Source organism: Mytilus galloprovincialis, chromosome 1 (genome assembly GCF_965363235.1).
Source record: "Mytilus galloprovincialis chromosome 1, xbMytGall1.hap1.1, whole genome shotgun sequence".
NCBI lineage: Eukaryota > Metazoa > Mollusca > Bivalvia > Mytilida > Mytilidae > Mytilus > Mytilus galloprovincialis.
Window position 1 is genome coordinate 72,932,009 of NC_134838.1, and position 20,242 is coordinate 72,952,250.

A 20,242-nucleotide genomic window follows, 5' to 3' on the forward strand; every position below is an offset into this window, starting at 1 on the left:
GTTACCCACATCTGAAAATAAAGTTACGAACAGTCTGCTTAGGTTCGATCAAAAAGTTACGGACGTCTTATGCATTTTTTAAAGTTGGTCTTGCGCTTTAGTGAACACTATATTAACAGTTTTATGGTAATTGTTAGTTATTTTTTTATTCAATAATCCTATACATATTTACATTCTGCATGAACAACGTCGCAAAAGGTACATTTGGTATGAATTAAATATCAACGAGTTTAGAGTCAGCCATCTTGGGCTGTGGGGTAACTTAAGTTACCCACAGCCGTTTAAGCACAGTTAGACATCATGTAATGAAGCTTTCACATCATGTAATGAAGCTTTCACATCAGGTAAAGAAGTTTTCACGTCATGTAAAGAAGACTTTACATCATGTTAAGAAAAATTCACATCATGTAAAGAAGAATTCACATCATGTAATGAAGAATTCACATCAGATAAGAAGAATTCGCATCATGTAAAGAAGAAATCACATCATGTAAGTAACATTTGCATTATGTCATAGTAATTTCATCTAAAAACATGTATAAGGCAGTGATGGCGTTCCATAATATATCCTTCAAATTCATGATAATGTAAAACTTTTATCTATATGAATAAAATTTGTCTATCTTGCCCTTCGTACTTTTTATTATATAAAAACACCTCCGAGTAGTACACACAAACCAACTTTATGTTTAGTAATAACGGTCATCGATTAACAGGTAATGTTTTTTTCTTCTATATAATAGTTATAAATTTTATCAAAAATAGTAGCAGTTTTTTAGCGTTTATACTTATTATACACAAAGAAATTAGATCTTTATATTACACAATCACAATTTTGTATGGAGGACAATTTTACCACCTATAATAGTTATGTATTGGCCAAAATCGCTTTATCATTCATATGAAAGGGTCCCATATTCATTAATCAATATTTAGATTGTCTTAGTTTTAAGTAATGAAAGAGTATTCTATAACATCAAAACTGTCAGTTATGGCCTTTTAAAATAAAAAGAAATAAAGAGTACGTTCAAGAAGGGGTGGGATCTCAACACACATTTACGGGTACAGACGTCATGCTGGGGTTCATTCTAACAAAAATCTCTACCGTAAGAAATTCATTCTCCATTCATATTTTTTCAAAGAAATATAATCTGTACATAACCACACGGGATCATATATATATATATCAATTACATAAAAAAAAAAAAAATGATTGTTACAGTTTTTACTTTCACAGACATTTTTGCAGAAAATGAACATTAATGACCCATTGGCATAATTATGCATTAATTTGATCTATACACTTATTATGATCTCCGTGAAATGGCACTCCATTTATAAATATTTGACCTTCTGAAATAGTAACCAATGCAAGCCATACCAGCGAAACGCCTGCATGTGGACATGCCTTTACATATAGGAAGATAAAATTAAGAATGGAAATGGGGAATGTGTCAAAGAGACAAGTACCCGACCATAGAACAGACAACAGCAGAAGGTCACCAATATGTCTGCAATGCAGCGAGAAGCTTCCGCACCCGGAGGCCGCGTCCTCAAGTTCGGCTGACCCCTAAACAAATATCTATGAGTTCAGTGAGAATGGACGTCATACTTAACTCCGAATTATACACAAGAAATTAAAATTAAAAATCATACAAGACTAACAAAGGCCAGAGGCTCCTGACTAGAGACCATACTCACTGTGATCCTACCACAGTGAAAAAGGGGTCGTTGTTTTGTATTTGAAACAATATATGTGAACGTGATTGTAAAATGATATTTTGTTCAGTTCAAAAACGCGAACCCTTTGATGCTATCATTTTACACTAAAGAGGTAATATATAAACTCAACATACATACCAGAATTAAATTTCGTATTTACGTCAGACGCGCGTTTCGTTTACAAAAGACTCCTCAGTGACGCTCGAATACAAAAAAAAAATCAAAAAGGTCAAATAAAGTAACAAGTTGAAAAGCATTGTGTACTAAAATTCCTAAAAGTTTCGTCAAAATATAGCTATATGGTAATATGTTTTGTTAAAAAAAGTTCTTAAGATCATTATTATTGCATGAAATAACCTTAATCCGAACCCCTATTATACCAAGTTTTCAATCGGGAAACTTGCAAAAGTTCAAACCCCTGTGTTTTCTCGATTTGTATTAAAATTATTCCGGTTTTTAAGGTATACGACTATTGGTTAACCAAATAGGTTACCTTATCATTACTAGTTTGATATTGTATTCTCAGTATAAGTACCTCGTTCAATGTAACAACCCGAAGAACACAAAGAAAGTCATAAACTGAGACTCTCATTCAGTTGATATTTTTAAGTTGTCACGTATGAAACATAAAAGGCTTTGTAAAAATAGTACACCTTAGAAATACGAGTTCGTTTAGGAACTGTAGTACTTGTGGTTTCAGAGATTCATTTTCATCTTTCATTTAAAAGCTTAGTTCAGTACTGGATATGTAGGTACAATCATATATTTCACGTTATATTGATTAAATTAACTTCAATTTTATTGCAGATTGAGGTGTCATACTATTGAAATCCATGTTGTTCCACAGAAGGCTTCTCGGTTTCAGTAAATGCATCAGAAAAGACATATGCAGCAACCGGGGTAAGTTTAATTTCCATCGATCTATAAACATCATGGAAAGGCATTGAGGAAATTGAACGTTTGAAAATTGTACGCTTGTTTAAAAAAATCATTCATTTTTATGAGTCATCCAGATGCAAATATTTAACCTTGACTTGTGAAGTTGTGATCATCTTGACATTTGAAAAATGCGACATTCGTTACAGTTATTAACTGAAGATAAAAAAGATTATACTTTATAACCTAAAATATTCAAATTAACCTTCGTCGGTATGCGATATCTTTGACATTTCATTCGATATCTAAAATTAAAATTATTAGAAAGTTATTTTATTTATTTACTTTCTTTAATTTATTTCACATATGTTTACATATAGATTAGAAGTATTAGGTAGCTCATAAGTAATTCAGGGTTTTCGTTTGTTTCTGTACATATCATATTTGTTTTTCTATCATTATTTTGTACATACATCAGGCCTTAGTTTTCTCGTTTGAAATGTTTTAAATTTGTCTTTTATGGTTGTCTATGCAGCATGAGGTTTACATCTTTTTGATGGATCTTCTTCTTTTTATGGTTCAGTTATCTTATATAAATAAACTTTAAAAGAGATATAATATGATATTATATGATATTTATAGATTATCGTTGATCATCTCAACGAGATTGATTTTCTCGCTTGAGCTGGTACAGCGAAAGTGAGAAAAGCAATCGAGTTGAGATGACCAATGATAATCTGTTTATCGCTATTTTACCTATGACGACGTTGTCAATTTCAATGTCAATTTCGTTAGCAACGCCACGTGGCTTCCTTAGTTTCTAGCGATAATTTTTCCATCTCAAGCGAGAAGCATGATATGAAAATTATCACAAAAAAATATCAAAAGAAAAATGCACAAAATAGCGATAATATATGTATATCGTATAATATGTTTTATCTCAGGCATAGATAACGTTAGCCGTATTTGGCGCAGCTTTTTGGGAATTTTTGGGTCATCAATGTTCTTCGGCTTTGTACTTTTTTGGTGTGAGCGTCACTGGTGAGTCTTATGTGCACAAGTAACGCGTATAGTGTATTAAATTATGAGCCTTGTACCTTTGATAACAATGTCCTAGTTTAAAGTTTATTTGTGCATTTCTCTGTCCTGAATGTTCTTGCATTTATTTTTACTGTAGCCCTGTCATGAATGTTGTCATTTTAGTGTTATATATAACATTGCCATTAAAGCGCGAGGTTTGGCTAGCCCTAAAACCAGATTCAACGTACCATTTTTTCTTAAAATGTCCTGTACCAAGTTAGGAAAATGGCAGTTGTTATCTTATAGCTCGTTTCTGTGTGTGTTGCATTGTTGCTTCGGTTTTTTTCCTCTTATAATTGATGTGTTTACTTCAGTTTTAGTGTGTAACCCGGATTTGTTTTCTCTCAATCAATTTATGACTTTCGAACAGCGATATACTACTGTTGCCTTTATTTAAGGTATAATAATTTGTTCAGAACAACTTTGTAAAATACTTAATTCTTCTCTGTGATATCTTGTGAAGTTAGAAGATTTCTTTTAGAACAAGAAGATATCATATAACTTAGAAAATTTGGATAGTTTCAAATGACTATCGGATTCTAATGCAAATATAAGTTAAGAAATGATTGATTTACCTGCCGTTTTATATTCGTGTTGAAGAGAGCGTTCATAGTTATTTTGGTTTTCGATATGATTCCCTCAAGTTAGTGGGATATCTTGTTCATAATAAGATATCTAGTAAAAGTTCCTTTACAGACTGTTTCATACAGTTTAAAGATAGTTGATATACTTTATGAGATGTCTTTTATAATTCTTCAAATATCTCTTAAAATTAGAAAAGAGAGAAATCTTCTAAAATTAATGAAATATATATTGTATACCTTGAGATATCTTATTACGTGTCTTAGATATTTTTATAACTTTGAAGATATTTTTACGACAAAATTATATGAAAATTGATTTTGTACTTGATGATTTCGGAAAAGCCATGCGATCTGTTACTTATTTTCTTGATTCTTGAAGTTTGAATTTACTTTGATGCATTTGTTTTACTCATCTTTGATAAGAAAATGCTTTTAAATTCCTCGTTAGACAGGTAAATTCCCCAAATTTTCATGACGTACTCAATGTCCGAAACTGTCTCTCTATATATTGTGTAATAATGATGAAGCATTATATTTGCAGGTCAAAATGTTATTCCTCGTATGCTATTAAATGAATGGTGCAACAAACAGTCACACAGAGGCATTTCTACTGGCAAAAGGTTAACAGATACAGAACTAGTTATATTTGACAAAGATGGAACAATTATATGTTTTCATACAATGTGGGCACCATGGTCGAGGGAACTCGCTGTAAAGTAGGTTCGATTTGTTTATCTTATATATAGGTTTTAGAGGAAATGTCCGTCTTGTTATGGCGATCGGGTTAACATTTAAACCGATAAAGTGTTTAAAGTGTTCAACATATTCAACACATCTATTATAAATCAAATACGACTCGTATTCCATGCTGCGAATAAAACAACAAAACCCGTTGAAATTGTTGCAGTCACACACATTAATACATAAAAATCTGAATTGGCCCATTTGAAAACCACAGTTTTAAAAAAAAACATATAAAACATCATTATTTCAACAGATAAGTGAAGATGCGTTGTACTTGTGTGTTGAGTCAACCCTCTCCCTTTTCTTTTTCCTTTTTTATATGTGCTTAATAGATAGAGATAGCTACAGGTCTCTTGCACCAAGCGTTGTATTGGAGTCTTGTTAACTAAAGGTTTCATACCATTATTTACTATACTATATTTTAGTAGTTTTTTTTTTGTGTGTAATAAAAAATAACAAAAGCATTTAGAATACATTTTATTCAATGTTTGTTTTCTTTTTCTTTTTTTTTCAGAGTACAAAAAGCAACTGGATTGAGCATAGATGACAAAATTTATAAGACCATTGGTTTTTGTCCCGTTTCAGACAAAATGCTCCCGGGATTGTTCGCCGAAGGAACAGCATTGCATTCTAAAATTGAACTCGCCAAACTTTTGAATAGCCATGGAGTACCAGAACAAGAATCAATGAAAATAATCGAAAATATTTGGACAGAAGGTGAACACAAGAAATATTTGAAGGCTGTTGGAAACCCAAAATGGGTATTTGAAACTTTAATCGATCATGGGATCAAGGTAGCAGTATGCACTTCTGACAACAGAGAAGGAACCGAAGCGGTTCTAACAGAACTTGACCTCGATAGATACATAAGCCGGTTGATGTGTGGAAATGACCACGACAGTGTGCCTAAACCTGCGCCTGACAATGCGCTTAGAATATGCAAGGAACTTAATGTTGATCCACTTAAGACTGTGATGGTAGGCGATACGAAAGCTGATGTACAAATGTCACAGAACGCTGATCTTGGTTTGATGATAGGTGTTTTGAGTGGTGTCGGTAAAAAAGAGGATCTACACGGTTCTGACCACGTTATTGATGATATAGATGGAATATTCCCTTTAATTATGAATATTCCAGAGAAAGACAAGAATCGATATGTTCATCATGTAAAAGAAAATCGTTTCAGTGATTCAAATGTAATAAGAAAGCAAAAATTTTCTACATATGCACGAAATTACCCAATAGGTCTTTCAAATCCTTTTTCGAAATTATCGAGTAAAAAGTACAGTACACATTCTGGTAGCAATACATATGATTATGTGATTGTCGGGGCTGGATCTGCAGGATGTGTTCTAGCAAACCGATTGTCAGAAAACAAAGATAATTCAGTACTGCTTTTAGAAGCTGGTCCCAAAGATAACTCTTGGAAAATACATATGCCAGCTGCATTAATGTACAATCTTTATGACGACAAATATAACTGGTACTACAACACAGAACCAGAGCCCGGTACTAATAACCGTGTTATGTACTGGCCTAGAGGAAGAGTTTGGGGCGGATCGTCATCTCTCAATGCAATGGTTTATATTAGAGGAAATGCATTAGATTATGATAATTGGGAAACGTTAGGAGCAGAATCCTGGTCGTATTCCGATTGTTTGCCCTATTTCCGGAAGGCTCAATGTCATCAACTTGGTGGGAATGATTACAGAGGGGGGAAGGGACCCCTGAATGTGAGTCGTGGTACATCTAAAAATCCATTATTTCAAGCGTTTATTGATGCAGGCATGCAGGCTGGATATCCTTTAACTGATGATATGAATGGGTACCAGCAAGAAGGGGTTGGTTGGATGGACATGACAATTCACTACGGTAAACGTTGGAGTACAGCTTCTGCTTATCTAAGACCGGTACTTAGGCGGGGAAACCTAACGACAGAAGTCGAGGCTTTTACAAAGAGGATTTTATTTGAAAAACAAAGAGCAGTTGGGATTGAATATGAACATAATGGGGAATCGAGAAAGGTTTACGCGAACAAAGAAGTCATATTAAGCGCAGGAGCTATTAATTCGCCTCAGTTGTTAATGCTTTCTGGAGTTGGAAACGCAGATGATTTGAGAAAACTTGATATACCAGTGGTCCAACATTTGCCAGGAGTGGGACAAAATCTCCAAGATCACTTAGATGTACGTGTACAATATGAATTGACACAGCCAATATCACTTTATAAATACCAATGGAAGTATCCCATTAACATGATAACTGCGGGATTACAATGGTTTTCGACTTACTCCGGGGACGCAGCTACTGCTCATTTTGAATCTGGTGGATTCATCCGCAGTAAACCAGGTGTAACACATCCAGATATTCAATTCCATTTCGTTCCCACGGGTGTGGATGATCATGGTAGAAAAATGTTGGACAGACACGCCTGTCAGATGCATGTTGGAACCATGAGACCAACTAGCCGAGGACATGTTTCATTGAAAACAAAAAACTTTATGGATCATCCTAAAATTGTTGCAAATTATTTATCAACTCAGGAAGATATTGAAGACATGCGGGCATCTATAAGACTATCTCGAGAGATATTCCAACAGAAGGCATTTGAACCATTCGTCGGAGATGAAATTAACCCTGGCAAAAATGTTCAAAGTGATGCTGAGATTGACGAATACGTTAGAAGAACGGCTGATACCAACTATCATCCATCCTGTACTTGTAAAATGGGACATTCCTCAGACGAAATGGCTGTGGTTAATTCACAAACTAAAGTATTTGGTTTAGAGGGATTGCGAGTAGTAGATGCATCCATAATGCCTGCAATGATAAGCGGAAATTTAAATGGACCCACAATAATGATTGCGGAAAAAGCATCGGACATTATCATGGGAAATAAACCACTTTTAAAGTCAGAAGTACCTGTTTTTAGACCTCAAACTTTAGAAGCACAGAGATAAGCATTGTAACTCATCATACATGATTCAAAATAAATATAAGTGGTTGTGTATGCAATCTTGCATGTATGAATTGAGCTACAGTTTTGATTTCTTAATAATATACATGCCTTAACATAAAAGTTGACAAAGAAACATAATAAACACTGAATAATTTGCCTATAATTGCTGTTAGTTTCATAAGAATGCTTTAAGGAGAAGTTGTATTTTTGATGAACATTTAATTTGATGAACATTTACATTTATGATGCAGTGAGTACAGATGGATCTGAATTTTAATCAGATTTTAAAATCATTGCGTTGAAGTCTTAGCATTTGTACAAAATTTAATGCTCTTATTATAACGAATTTTGAATTTTACTGTAGTAACTTGTACGTACGAATTTAAAACCTTTTGAAAAAGGTATATACTGCTCTGATTAAATCTGAATGACACTATACATCAGATCATCAGGCACACCTGTATCAATATTCTGAACTTCTGATAAAACTTGTATTTATCAACATTCAAATTGATAGCATATCACTACTTTAAAATGTACATAAAATGTATGGATGGACAAATGATTCGTTCCTTAATCTTGCCTTTTTTATTTGCCAAAAAATTAGTAATTTTATAACTTGAAATAAATAGATTTAAGTATATATATACGTCATCAAATTACGTATATACAAAAGTGAGTACATGTATATGTATATGAGAAATTCGATTTACGATATCAAAAGAAGATTTGTTTCTCAATACATTTCCAACAATAATTTTAAAAAACCGAAGTAAATACTCGAAATTTGTATGGCTCTTGACCCCAAAAAATGTATCTCTTATGGAAAAAAATGGCATGTTATATTAGAGAGTGTTTTGAATTGAGGAGATCGGGTATGAATATTAATACTAATTAGATATAAGAAGATGTGGTATGTTTATGAGACAACTCTCAATCTAAGTCACAATTTGTAAAAGTAAAACATTATATGTCAAAGTACCGTCCTTCAACGCGGAGCCTTTGCTTACACCAAACAGCAAGTTATAAAGGACCCCAAAAACGAGTGTAAAACCATTCAAACAGAAAAACCAATAGTCTGGTCTAATCTACATATGAAAAAAAAACAAAAAACAAGAAACACCAAGGATTTGTATAGTATGCTACCATACAAATCCTCGTATATACGAAATATACATTTACATGTACACTGTGATAGTTTGTTGTTCAGTGTATAAATTATCGAGTATGCCCATTAATTGTGACTGATTTTATGCCCTTTATGGGCCCTGTAATTTGAGAAATAAAAATATTCAGTTTTATTCTAGATACGGAATTCTTTGTTAATACGAAAATCACGTTTAATTCTTTCATGATTTTTGCACTGGCTGGAGCAGGGAATTCATATCACAAATATTATCACCTTATCACCACTCAGGGACGGCTTTCTATATAAACCTCAGATACTCACAGGAACTTTCTACCGATCTATACTGTACTAATTTAAATGAAACCTTGTTATCTCCCCTGAAATGTTTACTTTTAACCAAAATTTGTATTTGCCTTTTAGAATAAACAAAACTAAGTTTATAGTTATATATTAACATATTAAATACGTTTTTGTGAAATTATTATAAAAAAAATATGGAATTTGAAATAATAGACACAAAAAAATGTTATTGCAAATCTCATATTAAACCTCTCTGATTAAATTCCTTGCACATTAAATGATAATATTTCAAACCAGTCATGGTAATGACTGAAAAATGAATGACTGAAAATTCAGTACTGAAAAATTTATAGAATTAGTATAAATAAATTTTAGCACCACAAAAGTGGTTAAATCATCACCATTACAAGCAAGCAGATGTAACCGAGGGGACTGATTCTCTGTTTATTTCAAACACCACTACTCCGTTAAATCTATTGGTAAATACATTTCACAGACTTAAGACTTTTTCTTACACGTTTACATCGATCTGTTTCCCCGTAATTTAAATCGAAATCAGAACTCGTATACCATGAAATAATAGTCTGGATGGGGTATATCATTTCTATATTCTTTAATTTCAAAGGTCGTTCTTCTCTAGTGTTTATATGTAAGCACTTCAATGCTCTATATTATTTTTGTTGTTTAGCTTTTTTCTTCAATGTAAAGATCGCCGTATGTCCTTCAACAATGAGCAAAACAGGCAAACTTCATCCTGGAAAGGTTGGATATAAAAGACCACGAAATGACAAATTTTTGTAAACTAATTTTTCTTCTTTCTTTGGTCAACAAGGTTTCAATACTGAAGAATACATGTGCTAATTCAAACGAGAAAACTAACGGCTTGATTTAAATATGCAAAAACAATGAACGAAAAGCAATGCCATCCTGTGCACCACATTACATTTCGATAAAAACATAACTTTAAAACCTTGAAATTTTGACAGAGAAGATGGCATTAGTTAATTCTATGATATGAATTCATTTCTATATAAAATAAAAAGATATTCAGAAAAAGGCCGCCGAAAAGAAATCTTTCTAATGCAGAACTTGCATTTGAAGTCTCCAAATCAGTGACCATCTGCTTGATGGAAATAAATTATGGCTCGGCACCTCCCGTGCAATTATTATATTGAATACTGTTACGGCCAGAAATCGCCTTTAAATTGTAGCCAACAAAAGACACAAATCAATTATAAAAATTAACAAGATTTATTATACAAATGTTTACAAAAGGTATTACACAAATATTACTGTTAACTTAACTGTCAAAATATGAGTCCAATCTGTTATCTTTATCTGTATCCGGAAATCTTTCGGAATCCAATTTGAATATTACGTTCACTACTAATGTCACAATCCAGTATGATGTTGTTTGTAGAATAAAAATGTCAATCCAAATGCTGTGAATACTAATGTCTATCAATGTCTATGTCCAAGTTTAATTATGAGAGTTTAACTTTAGTGTCTGTATATATAGTGTTGTCATGGAAAATTCTAGAACACTCTATAATGGAACATTGTGGAAAATCCTGGAAAGTTACAACGGAAGTTTCTGGAATAACGTAGAAGTTTAAATTACGCATCTTTTATCAGGATCATTCTAGAAAGTTTCAATCATTCATAAACTGCACAGTTATAAGATTATTTGGTAAACAACTATCAGGCCATACAACACAAATTAGGCCAACATAAATAAACATAATAATTACAATATCATAACACCTCCCCCTTAAAAGAAGTTTTAGTGTAACAAAAACTTATCATGAACAATATGAACAAAAATACATAATATATACAAAGTGATTTAATAAGCTCTAGATAAAGCATCAGCTATTACATTATCTTTACCCTTAATATGTTTTACAATTACATCATATTCCTGTAACAATAAACTCCACCCAGTCAACCTCTGATTCTTGTTTCTCATTTTATGCATGAAGGTGAGAGGATTATGATCAGTATAAACAAGAATAGGATATACAGTGGGATTCAAATATACATCAAAATGTTGAAGTGCTGACAACATTGCAAAACACTCTTTTTCAATAGTTGAATAATTTTTCTGATGTTTATCTAATTTCTTAGAAAAATATGATATAGGTTTTTCAACATTATCATCTGTCTCTTGATATAAAACAGCTCCAATTCCTACATCGCTTGCATCAACGGCAAGTTTAAATTGTTTTTCAAAGTCTGGAGTAATCAGAACTGGACTATTAATTAAAAGTGATTTGCTATTTTCAAAAGCGTTTTGACAATTTTCACTCCAGATAAATTTAGAATCTTTTCGTAAAAGATGAGTCAATGGTTGAACCACAGTAGCAAAATTTGAACAAAATTTTCTGTAAAATCCAGTCATGCCTAAATGTCTCATAAGTTGTTTTCTATTTGTAGGAGGAGGAAATTTGGAAATAGCTTCCACTTTAGCCATAATAGGTTTCACTTGACCTTGGCCAACTGTATGCCCTAAATAATCAACAGTGGCCTGACAAAACTCACTTTTACCAAGATTAACAGTCAAATTTGATTGTGACAATCTATCAAAAGTATCATACAAATGTGTTAAATGCTGTTCCCAGCTATCACTACATACAATTAGATCATCAATATAAGCATAACAACAGTTTAAATCTTTTATAACATTATTGATCATTCTTTGAAATGTAGCTGGTGCACTTTTCATACCAAACGGCATTACAGTATATTGAAATAAGCCATCTGGTGTAACAAAAGCTGATATTTCACGAGCTCTCTGTGTCAATGGAACTTGCCAATAACCTTTCAATAAATCAAATTTACTCACAAATTTGGCTTGACCAATATTGTCAATACAATCGTCTATCCTTGGAATCGGATAGGAATCAGATTTTGAGACTGAATTTACTTTTCTGAAATCAGTCACGAAACGATAGGTTTTATCTGGTTTTGGCACAAGGAGACAAGGAGAGCTCCATTCACTGTTACTCGGCTCAATAATATCATTGTCAAGCATATATTTAATTTCTTTTCTCATAACTTCAAGTTTGAGTGGATTGAGCCGGTAAGGATGTTGCTTAATTGGAGAAGCATCTCCTACATCAACATCATGACAAACAGAAGTGGTTTTGTTTGGCACATCTGGAAAAAGATTTTTAAAAGAAAATACCAAAGTTTTTATTTCTTCTCTACGATCAAAAGACAGATGTGCAACTTTTGAGTCTAAATTTGACAAAATTTCTGAATTTTTCAATCTAACTGTCTCTTCCATAGATTTAGAACTAAAAGGTTGTTCAATAACATCTGGTTTGTCATGATTGTTCTCAAATTGAACCATGCCTAAAGTGGCAACTGGTTTACTATCACATACATTAGTACGCTCAAAATATGGTTTTAACATATTAATATGACACACTCTATTTTGTTTGCGCCGACCTGGAGTTTTTACAATATAATTCAAATCATTAATTTTACTCTCTATTGTATAAGGACCACAATATTTAGCCTGTAAAGGATGTCCAGGGACTGGCAGAAATACAAGTACCTTATCACCAGGCTCAAAAATTCTGTCCCTGGCATCTTTATCATACCATATTTTCATCTTGTTCTGTACATTTTTTAAGTTTTTCTGAGCAATTTGACAAGCAGTAAACAATTTTTCTTTAAATCTAGATACATAGTCTAAAAGATTCAAGTCAGTATGTTCAGTAAGCCACTTTTCCTTAATCAATTTTAACGGTCCCCTTACAGTATGACCAAATACCAACTCAAAGGGACTAAATCCAAGGGATTCTTGAACAGCCTCTCGAACCGCAAAAAGTAGAAAGTGAACTCCATCATCCCAGTCTCTGTCAAATTGAAGACAAAAAGTTCTAATCATGTTCTTCAATGTTTGATGAAAACGTTCTAAGGCACCTTGAGATTCTGGATGATAAGCACTTGATCTGTACTGAGCAATCCCTAACTGGTATACGACTTGCTGAAATAAACCTGACATGAAATTTGATCCCTGGTCGTACTGTATAGACTTAGGAAGTCCTACTAATGTGAAAAATTTGATCAAAGCTTTGACGATAGTAGGTGTCTTGATATTTCTTAGCGGAATAGCCTCAGGAAAGCGAGTGGATGTACACATGATTGTCAATAAATACGCATTGCCAGTTTTGGTTTTTGGCAAAGGTCCAACGCAGTCAATTAGAACTCTGCTGAAAGGTTCGTCAAAGGCTGGAATAGGCAGAAGTGGTGCTGGTGGTATTTTCTGGTTAGGCTTACTAACAACCTGGCATATATGGCATGATTTGCAGTATTCTGCGACATCATTTCGAAGTATGGGCCAGTAGAAATGCTGCAAGATCTTAAGGCAAGTCTTCCTTACACCTAAGTGTCCAGCCAAGGGGGTGTCATGGGCAAGACCAATAATTTCTTGCCTATAAACTTTAGCACCACCACTTGGTATACCACTCTCCATTCCTCCTCTGGGGTGGCATCAGGAGGCTTCCACTTCCTCATTAAAATGCCGTCCTGATGGTAATAGCATTCGGCCACTTTGTCTGCTTCCTCCTGTGGTTGAGCTCTCTGGCTGAGCTGAAGAACCTCAGGGTCTTTATGTTGTTCTTCAAATAAATTCTTTCGGTCTAATGAATGGCTGGTAACGTCTGGCCATGGCATAATAACATTCTTGTTAACACTAGGTGGTTTTATTATGGCCTTTTCTGAGCTACCAGGACCTTCAATGTCGGCTAGGAAAGTGTCAGAGAGGTCCATATAATCAAACTGGTTTTCTTGCAAATCCTCATCTTGTTGTTTTCTAGCCATCGCCCTAGTGACAGCACAAGCTGGATACAATTCAGCATCATCTTCAGGTAATTTAACATCCACCACCGGTTCACTGGTAACAATTGGTTCAGCAACCACTTTGTTCCTAGCTAGATCATTTCCTAGCAATAATGTAACACCCTCTACAGGGAGATTAGGACGAACACCTACAATAACTGGTCCAGTTATCAAATCTGACTTCAGATAAATACGATGGAGAGGAACATCTATACAACCTAACTCTACACCTTGTAACAAAACGGAGGCACCAACAGAAGTCTTCTCGGACAAAGGCAACACACCTTCTAACAATAAAGACTGAGAAGCTCCAGTGTCCCGTAAAATCTTAATAGGCTGAAGAGTGGTATCATCAACAATAGAAATAAACCCATCAGACATAAAGGGTTTATATTCCTCCATGTAATCACAAAAACTGGACTTAAAAGCCTGACTCGCAGGACATTCCAACGTACTGGAAATATAAGGTGTCGTACAAGCACTGGACTTCGGCTTATTATCTCGTTCATTCTTCTTCTGGAGTCTAAAACAATCAGCCATCAGGTGACCATTCTTCTTACAATAAGCACAAATCAGTGACTTCTTCTCAAAAGTATCAAATTTTGGACTAGACATATTAAAACTGGACTGACTCTTATTCTGTGCAACAGGCTTACTATCAGTACGCTCAGTGCTTTGATTTTTGTAATTTCCACTTGAAGTATTAACATTTTGACCCTTGAAACTTCTTTTATGTGAAAGAGTATAATTATCTGAAATAACAGCTGCATCATGTATTGACTCAACAGTTTTGTCGTCTAAATGTGTTTTTAAGTCTAAATGAACACATTGTTTGAACTCTTCTAATAACATCAATTGTCTTAGGTTATCAAAATTGTTATCTGTTTTCTTTGAAGTAAGCCATTTATCAAATAGATCTTCTTTTTCCCGAGCAAATTCCACATAGGTTTGCGAATCAAACTTTTTATAAGATCTAAATTTCTGTCTATATGCTTCTGGTACTAGCTCATAAGCTTTCAAAACTTCCTGTTTTACCGTGTCATAATCAGAACTTTTTTCCGATGGAAGTGCAGAGTATATTTCAGCGGCCTTACCCTCAAAAACACTTTGCAGCATGGTAGTCCAATACGGCATTGGCCATTTCAAATTATTAGCAATTTTCTCAAACTGTGGAAAATATTTATCGACTGTTTTTTCACAAAATTTTGGAACCAAACGTATATTTTTTGCTGCATCAAAATAATCTGATTTTGACTGGACTTTAGTGTTGCTTTCTTCTTTGACCATTTCAATTTTCAGTTTTTCCATCTCTAGCCTTTCCCTCATTTCAAGTTCTGCCTGTTTTAATTTAAGTTCATCTTGTTTTAATTTGAATTCATCTTCTTTTTCTTTTTCTTGTTTATCCATTTCCAATCTTTCCTTCATTTCCAGTTCTTTTAATCTAAGTTCATGTTCTAATTCAAGCTGTTTTAATTTAAAGGCGTCAACATTTTCGACCTTAAGTTCAAGAGCCTCTTCACCTAAAATTTCTGCGTCAACTAGTTTGTCTATAACCAAATTTTTTATAATTTGTTTTCTCATAGATACTTTAAAAACTAATTTCAGTTGTTTAGCTAGCAACACTAATTCCTCTTTCTTTAAATTATCAAAATTCTCCAGGTCTGGCGTTTTCAAAAATTTACCAGCATCAAATGCCATTTTGTAGAATTTTGTTGGCTAGTTATAATAAAAATATTGAATAAATTTTGAAAAAGATATTTTCGTTATCCCGGACGAGCCCCCAATTTCTGTTACGGCCAGAAATCGCCTTTAAATTGTAGCCAACAAAAGACACAAATCAATTATAAAAATTAACAAGATTTATTATACAAATGTTTACAAAAGGTATTACACAAATATTACTGTTAACTTAACTGTCAAAATATGAGTCCAATCTGTTATCTTTATCTGTATCCGGAAATCTTTCGGAATCCAATTTGAATATTACGTTCACTACTAATGTCACAATCCAGTATGATGTTGTTTGTAGAATAAAAATGTCAATCCAAATGCTGTGAATACTAATGTCTATCAATGTCTATGTCCAAGTTTAATTATGAGAGTTTAACTTTAGTGTCTGTATATATAGTGTTGTCATGGAAAATTCTAGAACACTCTATAATGGAACATTGTGGAAAATCCTGGAAAGTTACAACGGAAGTTTCTGGAATAACGTAGAAGTTTAAATTACGCATCTTTTATCAGGATCATTCTAGAAAGTTTCAATCATTCATAAACTGCACAGTTATAAGATTATTTGGTAAACAACTATCAGGCCATACAACACAAATTAGGCCAACATAAATAAACATAATAATTACAATATCATAACAATACACTATTTGGTGCTAACAAATATAAACCAAAGTTTTAGTACTTTTACTTACTTTAATCTTCCTTTCTTTGTTGTCGAGCAGGGCCGTAACTACATTGAGACAATTGAGGCAAATGCCTCATTTAAAAAATTTAAAAAAAAAAAAAAAAAAAAATGAAACAAAAGGTTGTTTTCATAGATAAGATAAGATAACTTTATTAGCACTAACACATTGACAATAAATGGTTATGGCAACAAATTAAAGACTAACTACAATAACATATATACAATGAAGGAGTGACAGTGGATAATTATGAGAGAAATATATAAAAAATAAATGAGAAGCATATACATTATTACAGAAATCAAGTACCTTTTAATAATGAGTTTCTCACCAACAAGCATTCATTCAAATAGTTGACAACAATTTTTAATATTGTTTGGGAATTACTATTTAGAATTGATAGAAGCAAGTTATATGATAAGGAAGGAAATTTGTTGTTCAGTAGAACATTATTTAATTCTTTAATAAGGTTATCTCTCACATATTTATAGGAGGAACATTTTAAAAGAAAGTGAAGTTCATCTTCAATGTCTCCATTGTTGCAGCAAAGACATACCCTACTCTGCTTTGGTATTTTTAGATATCGCCCTCTTTCAATAGATAAAGTATGAGCACTTAACCTCAATTTACATAATGTTGATCTATCACTTTTGGATTTGCATTAATCAACATACGAGGGTCTTTTATTTGGTTTATAAAGTATATTAAAAAAAGTTCAATTTTTTATTTTGATTGATGTCAGTCTCTTGCTTTTGGAAGGCTATATCATTGATTCTCTCATATCAAATTGTTTTCACGGAAAGTGTCTTGCAAGAAGCAAGTTCTCTTCACTCTCTGGTGTATCCCCTGGATATTTTCATTATCTATGTTTCCATTTTCCTTTTAGTTTTCAGAGTTGATGGTCTATTGTTTGTACTTCTGTGTTCCGGGTTTGTCTTTTGTTCATTTATTGTCCTACTTTATGACTATAGTCTGAGGGTTGATTTTCATTTGTAAACTTGGTTTTGCAATGTTGCATGTCCACTGATGTCCAGAATTGTGCGAGAAATATATTTTAAAAACATGCGATGCTACTCAGTGGACACAACAAAAATTGTCCTTTCTGCATGGATAATTGAAATTGATATCGAAGAATACAAAACAGTTTGTTTTATTGTAAATAAAACTAGATAGCTGACATGGTTTGAATTAAAGTAAGGTCACATATTTCCCGGTATCAAATAATTTGAAGAAAAAAAACATTCGGCCATGTATGACCTTTTACATTGAAAGGTTAAACTTCGTTAAGTAGTGCTGAGACCCTTTAACAGATAATAAAGGAGTATGGGGACATAATCACTCACAAAGTCAATGCGTAGAAAAAATACAAATGATCAATGGTCAAAGTTTGTGTTCCTGTTCTTCATCTTGATAGTTGCCGAATGGTCTTCAACAATACTTTTAAAGAATCATTAATACCGTAAAAGATCGTAAACTGAACAAGGCGAAGATGTTCCCTAGTGTGGACTTAACACTTTCCTTACTGAATTGTTTTTTTCCGCGACGTTGTGTGACCTGATCAAATTTCCGCGCGCAGTTTGCCTGGCCTGAATTAATTTAACGTGTGAATGGGGAAAAAATGACGTTTTAGAAAAAACGTTTGTATCTTTGTTGTTTCTCATCAAATCGGTTTCAAACTCGATATTGTTACATTTAAGTATGAAAGGAGTGTTGCAATGTAAAAAAAAATACATGACAATACCTTCTTTTGATATTTTTCAACCTTTTGTGGAAAGAAAATGACGTTTGATTTGCGAAATCTATTTTTTTTTGTGACCGGTTTATATTTTTGCCTCCCATCTTCTAAATTAACAATACAAATGGAAATTAACAATTTCGAGTGTTCCTTTATCAAAGTTTTATGGAAAAAATAACTCCAGAGTCAAAATTCTAGCTTATTAGTCTGAATAAACACGAATGAAAATGGTAGGTCAAATTCCGCGGCGGCCATTTTTTTTACCTGTACAATGCAATCACCAGATAGGAAGTTGTGGCCCTGGATAAGTTGGAGTTGTCTTTCTTAGTCCAATGTTTTCTTTGTATTTTTGCATTGATGTAGATATAAATTGACTATTGGGATCTTTTGTGGATTTTTTAATATTTTAATGGAGATATCTTATGATATTTTTTTCTGGTAAAATCAATACTTTTGAGATTAATATGTGCTTTTTTTTTAATGTGCAAATATATTTCTTTCTGTTTTTTTTTTTTGTATCAAACCACTGACTGCATGGAAATATTAATTAAATCGAAGATGACCTGACACACTAATCCATGTACATTTAACACTTTAATAATGTATTGATAAATTAAGAGAGACATAATTAAATCTTGAAAGACAATCATGAACTTAATTACTTTGAAAAAGTCTATAATTTATTTAAAAAATTATCTTTATAAGTGTCCATGGGATGCTAGAATTTCCACTGTCTTTGGTTTTGTATTGTTCAATGATGAAGATAATTTAATGTTCCTTATTAAAAAAAAATGACAGAAATTAATAAATGAAAATGTCAACTGTAACAACAAATATAAATTATGAATATCCTTTCAACAACTTATCTGTGAAAACCTTTTCAACAAATTATGTATATAATATCCTTTCAACTTAAATTGTAACAAAGTAACTTAATTTAAGAAGTGTAATTTTTGACTGAGTGGGAGACAGTGAAGCAATGGGGTAGGCAAAGGGGTTTTCTACATTCAACACAACCATATTTTGAAGCCTTTTTTTCTGTGCACCTTTAATAGCTTCCCTAGCCCAGCATATGTGACATATCTTGTTTCCCAAAGTCTGCTGGCAAACAGAGTTAACCTACATGTGTTTGATCTGTCTTGACTTGGTAGATTTCACAATATGACATACACCGTGTCAGACGCTGCCAATACCCAAAGTTTGATGGCCCATTTCTTTGTTTTAGGAGGCATGAATTGCTTGAATGCATCCCTCCCTTTGTAAGGTATCATGAATCGTCACCTATCGTTTGGGGACATGTTGGTCTCTCATTTTTGTCTGTTAAGGGGGTCTTTAATTTATCTGAGTTTGTAAGATACATCATAATTAGCCTCCCATCTTTGCTCACCTCGCTGGTGCGTATCAGTGAAGTGTAGATACCTTATTATCTGCATAATTCGTCCATTACTTTGAAAAATTAGAGACCATGACTTATATTTTTAATAACTATAAACATGATAAAACCTTCAAGTGTTGGGATTAAATTTCAGGATAAAAACAATATAATGTACATTGTCAGAAAATATAAAAATTTTGTATAATTTCTAAAGCTCATACAAATATATTTTTATTTTTTCCGTCAATGTACATATATATTGAATATGAGAATAATTGCCTGTTAATATAAACATATAATTGTTATGGCTTTTTTATATGTGTGTGGCTCTGATCTGGCTGCGGTTTAACATCTTAGAATTGAGATTATATTCACATTTATATATGATTTATAAAAACATTAGCGGTTTTATGTCAATTATCAAATCATTGCAATATTACTTTGCTCTTCATGGGCCCTTTAATTAGAAT

General features: G+C 32.9%; 1 protein-coding gene across 1 annotated transcript; it reads left to right on the forward strand.

Moving 5' to 3' along the window:
• The first annotated feature begins 624 nt into the window (after positions 1-624).
• LOC143083273 (choline dehydrogenase, mitochondrial-like) lies at positions 625-8,527 on the forward strand. The gene is made up of 4 exons (XM_076259547.1): positions 625-716; positions 2,530-2,622; positions 4,804-4,978; positions 5,521-8,527. Exons 2-4 carry the CDS (start codon positions 2,556-2,558, stop codon positions 7,964-7,966), a joined length of 2,688 nt encoding a protein of 895 aa, XP_076115662.1. The 5' UTR covers positions 625-716; positions 2,530-2,555; the 3' UTR covers positions 7,967-8,527.
• Positions 8,528-20,242: the final 11,715 nt, after the last annotated feature.

Excerpts from the sequence above, each read along its gene's own strand:
- LOC143083273 (XM_076259547.1), top strand. The coding sequence starts at position 2,556 with ATGTTGTTCCACAGAAGGCTTCTCGGTTTCAGTAAATGCATCAGAAAA. Across the intron at positions 2,623-4,803 it reads AGACATATGCAGCAACCGGG|GTCAAAATGTTATTCCTCGT; the intron begins GTAAGTTTAATT and ends TTATATTTGCAG. Across the intron at positions 4,979-5,520 it reads TCGAGGGAACTCGCTGTAAA|AGTACAAAAAGCAACTGGAT; the intron begins GTAGGTTCGATT and ends TTTTTTTTTCAG.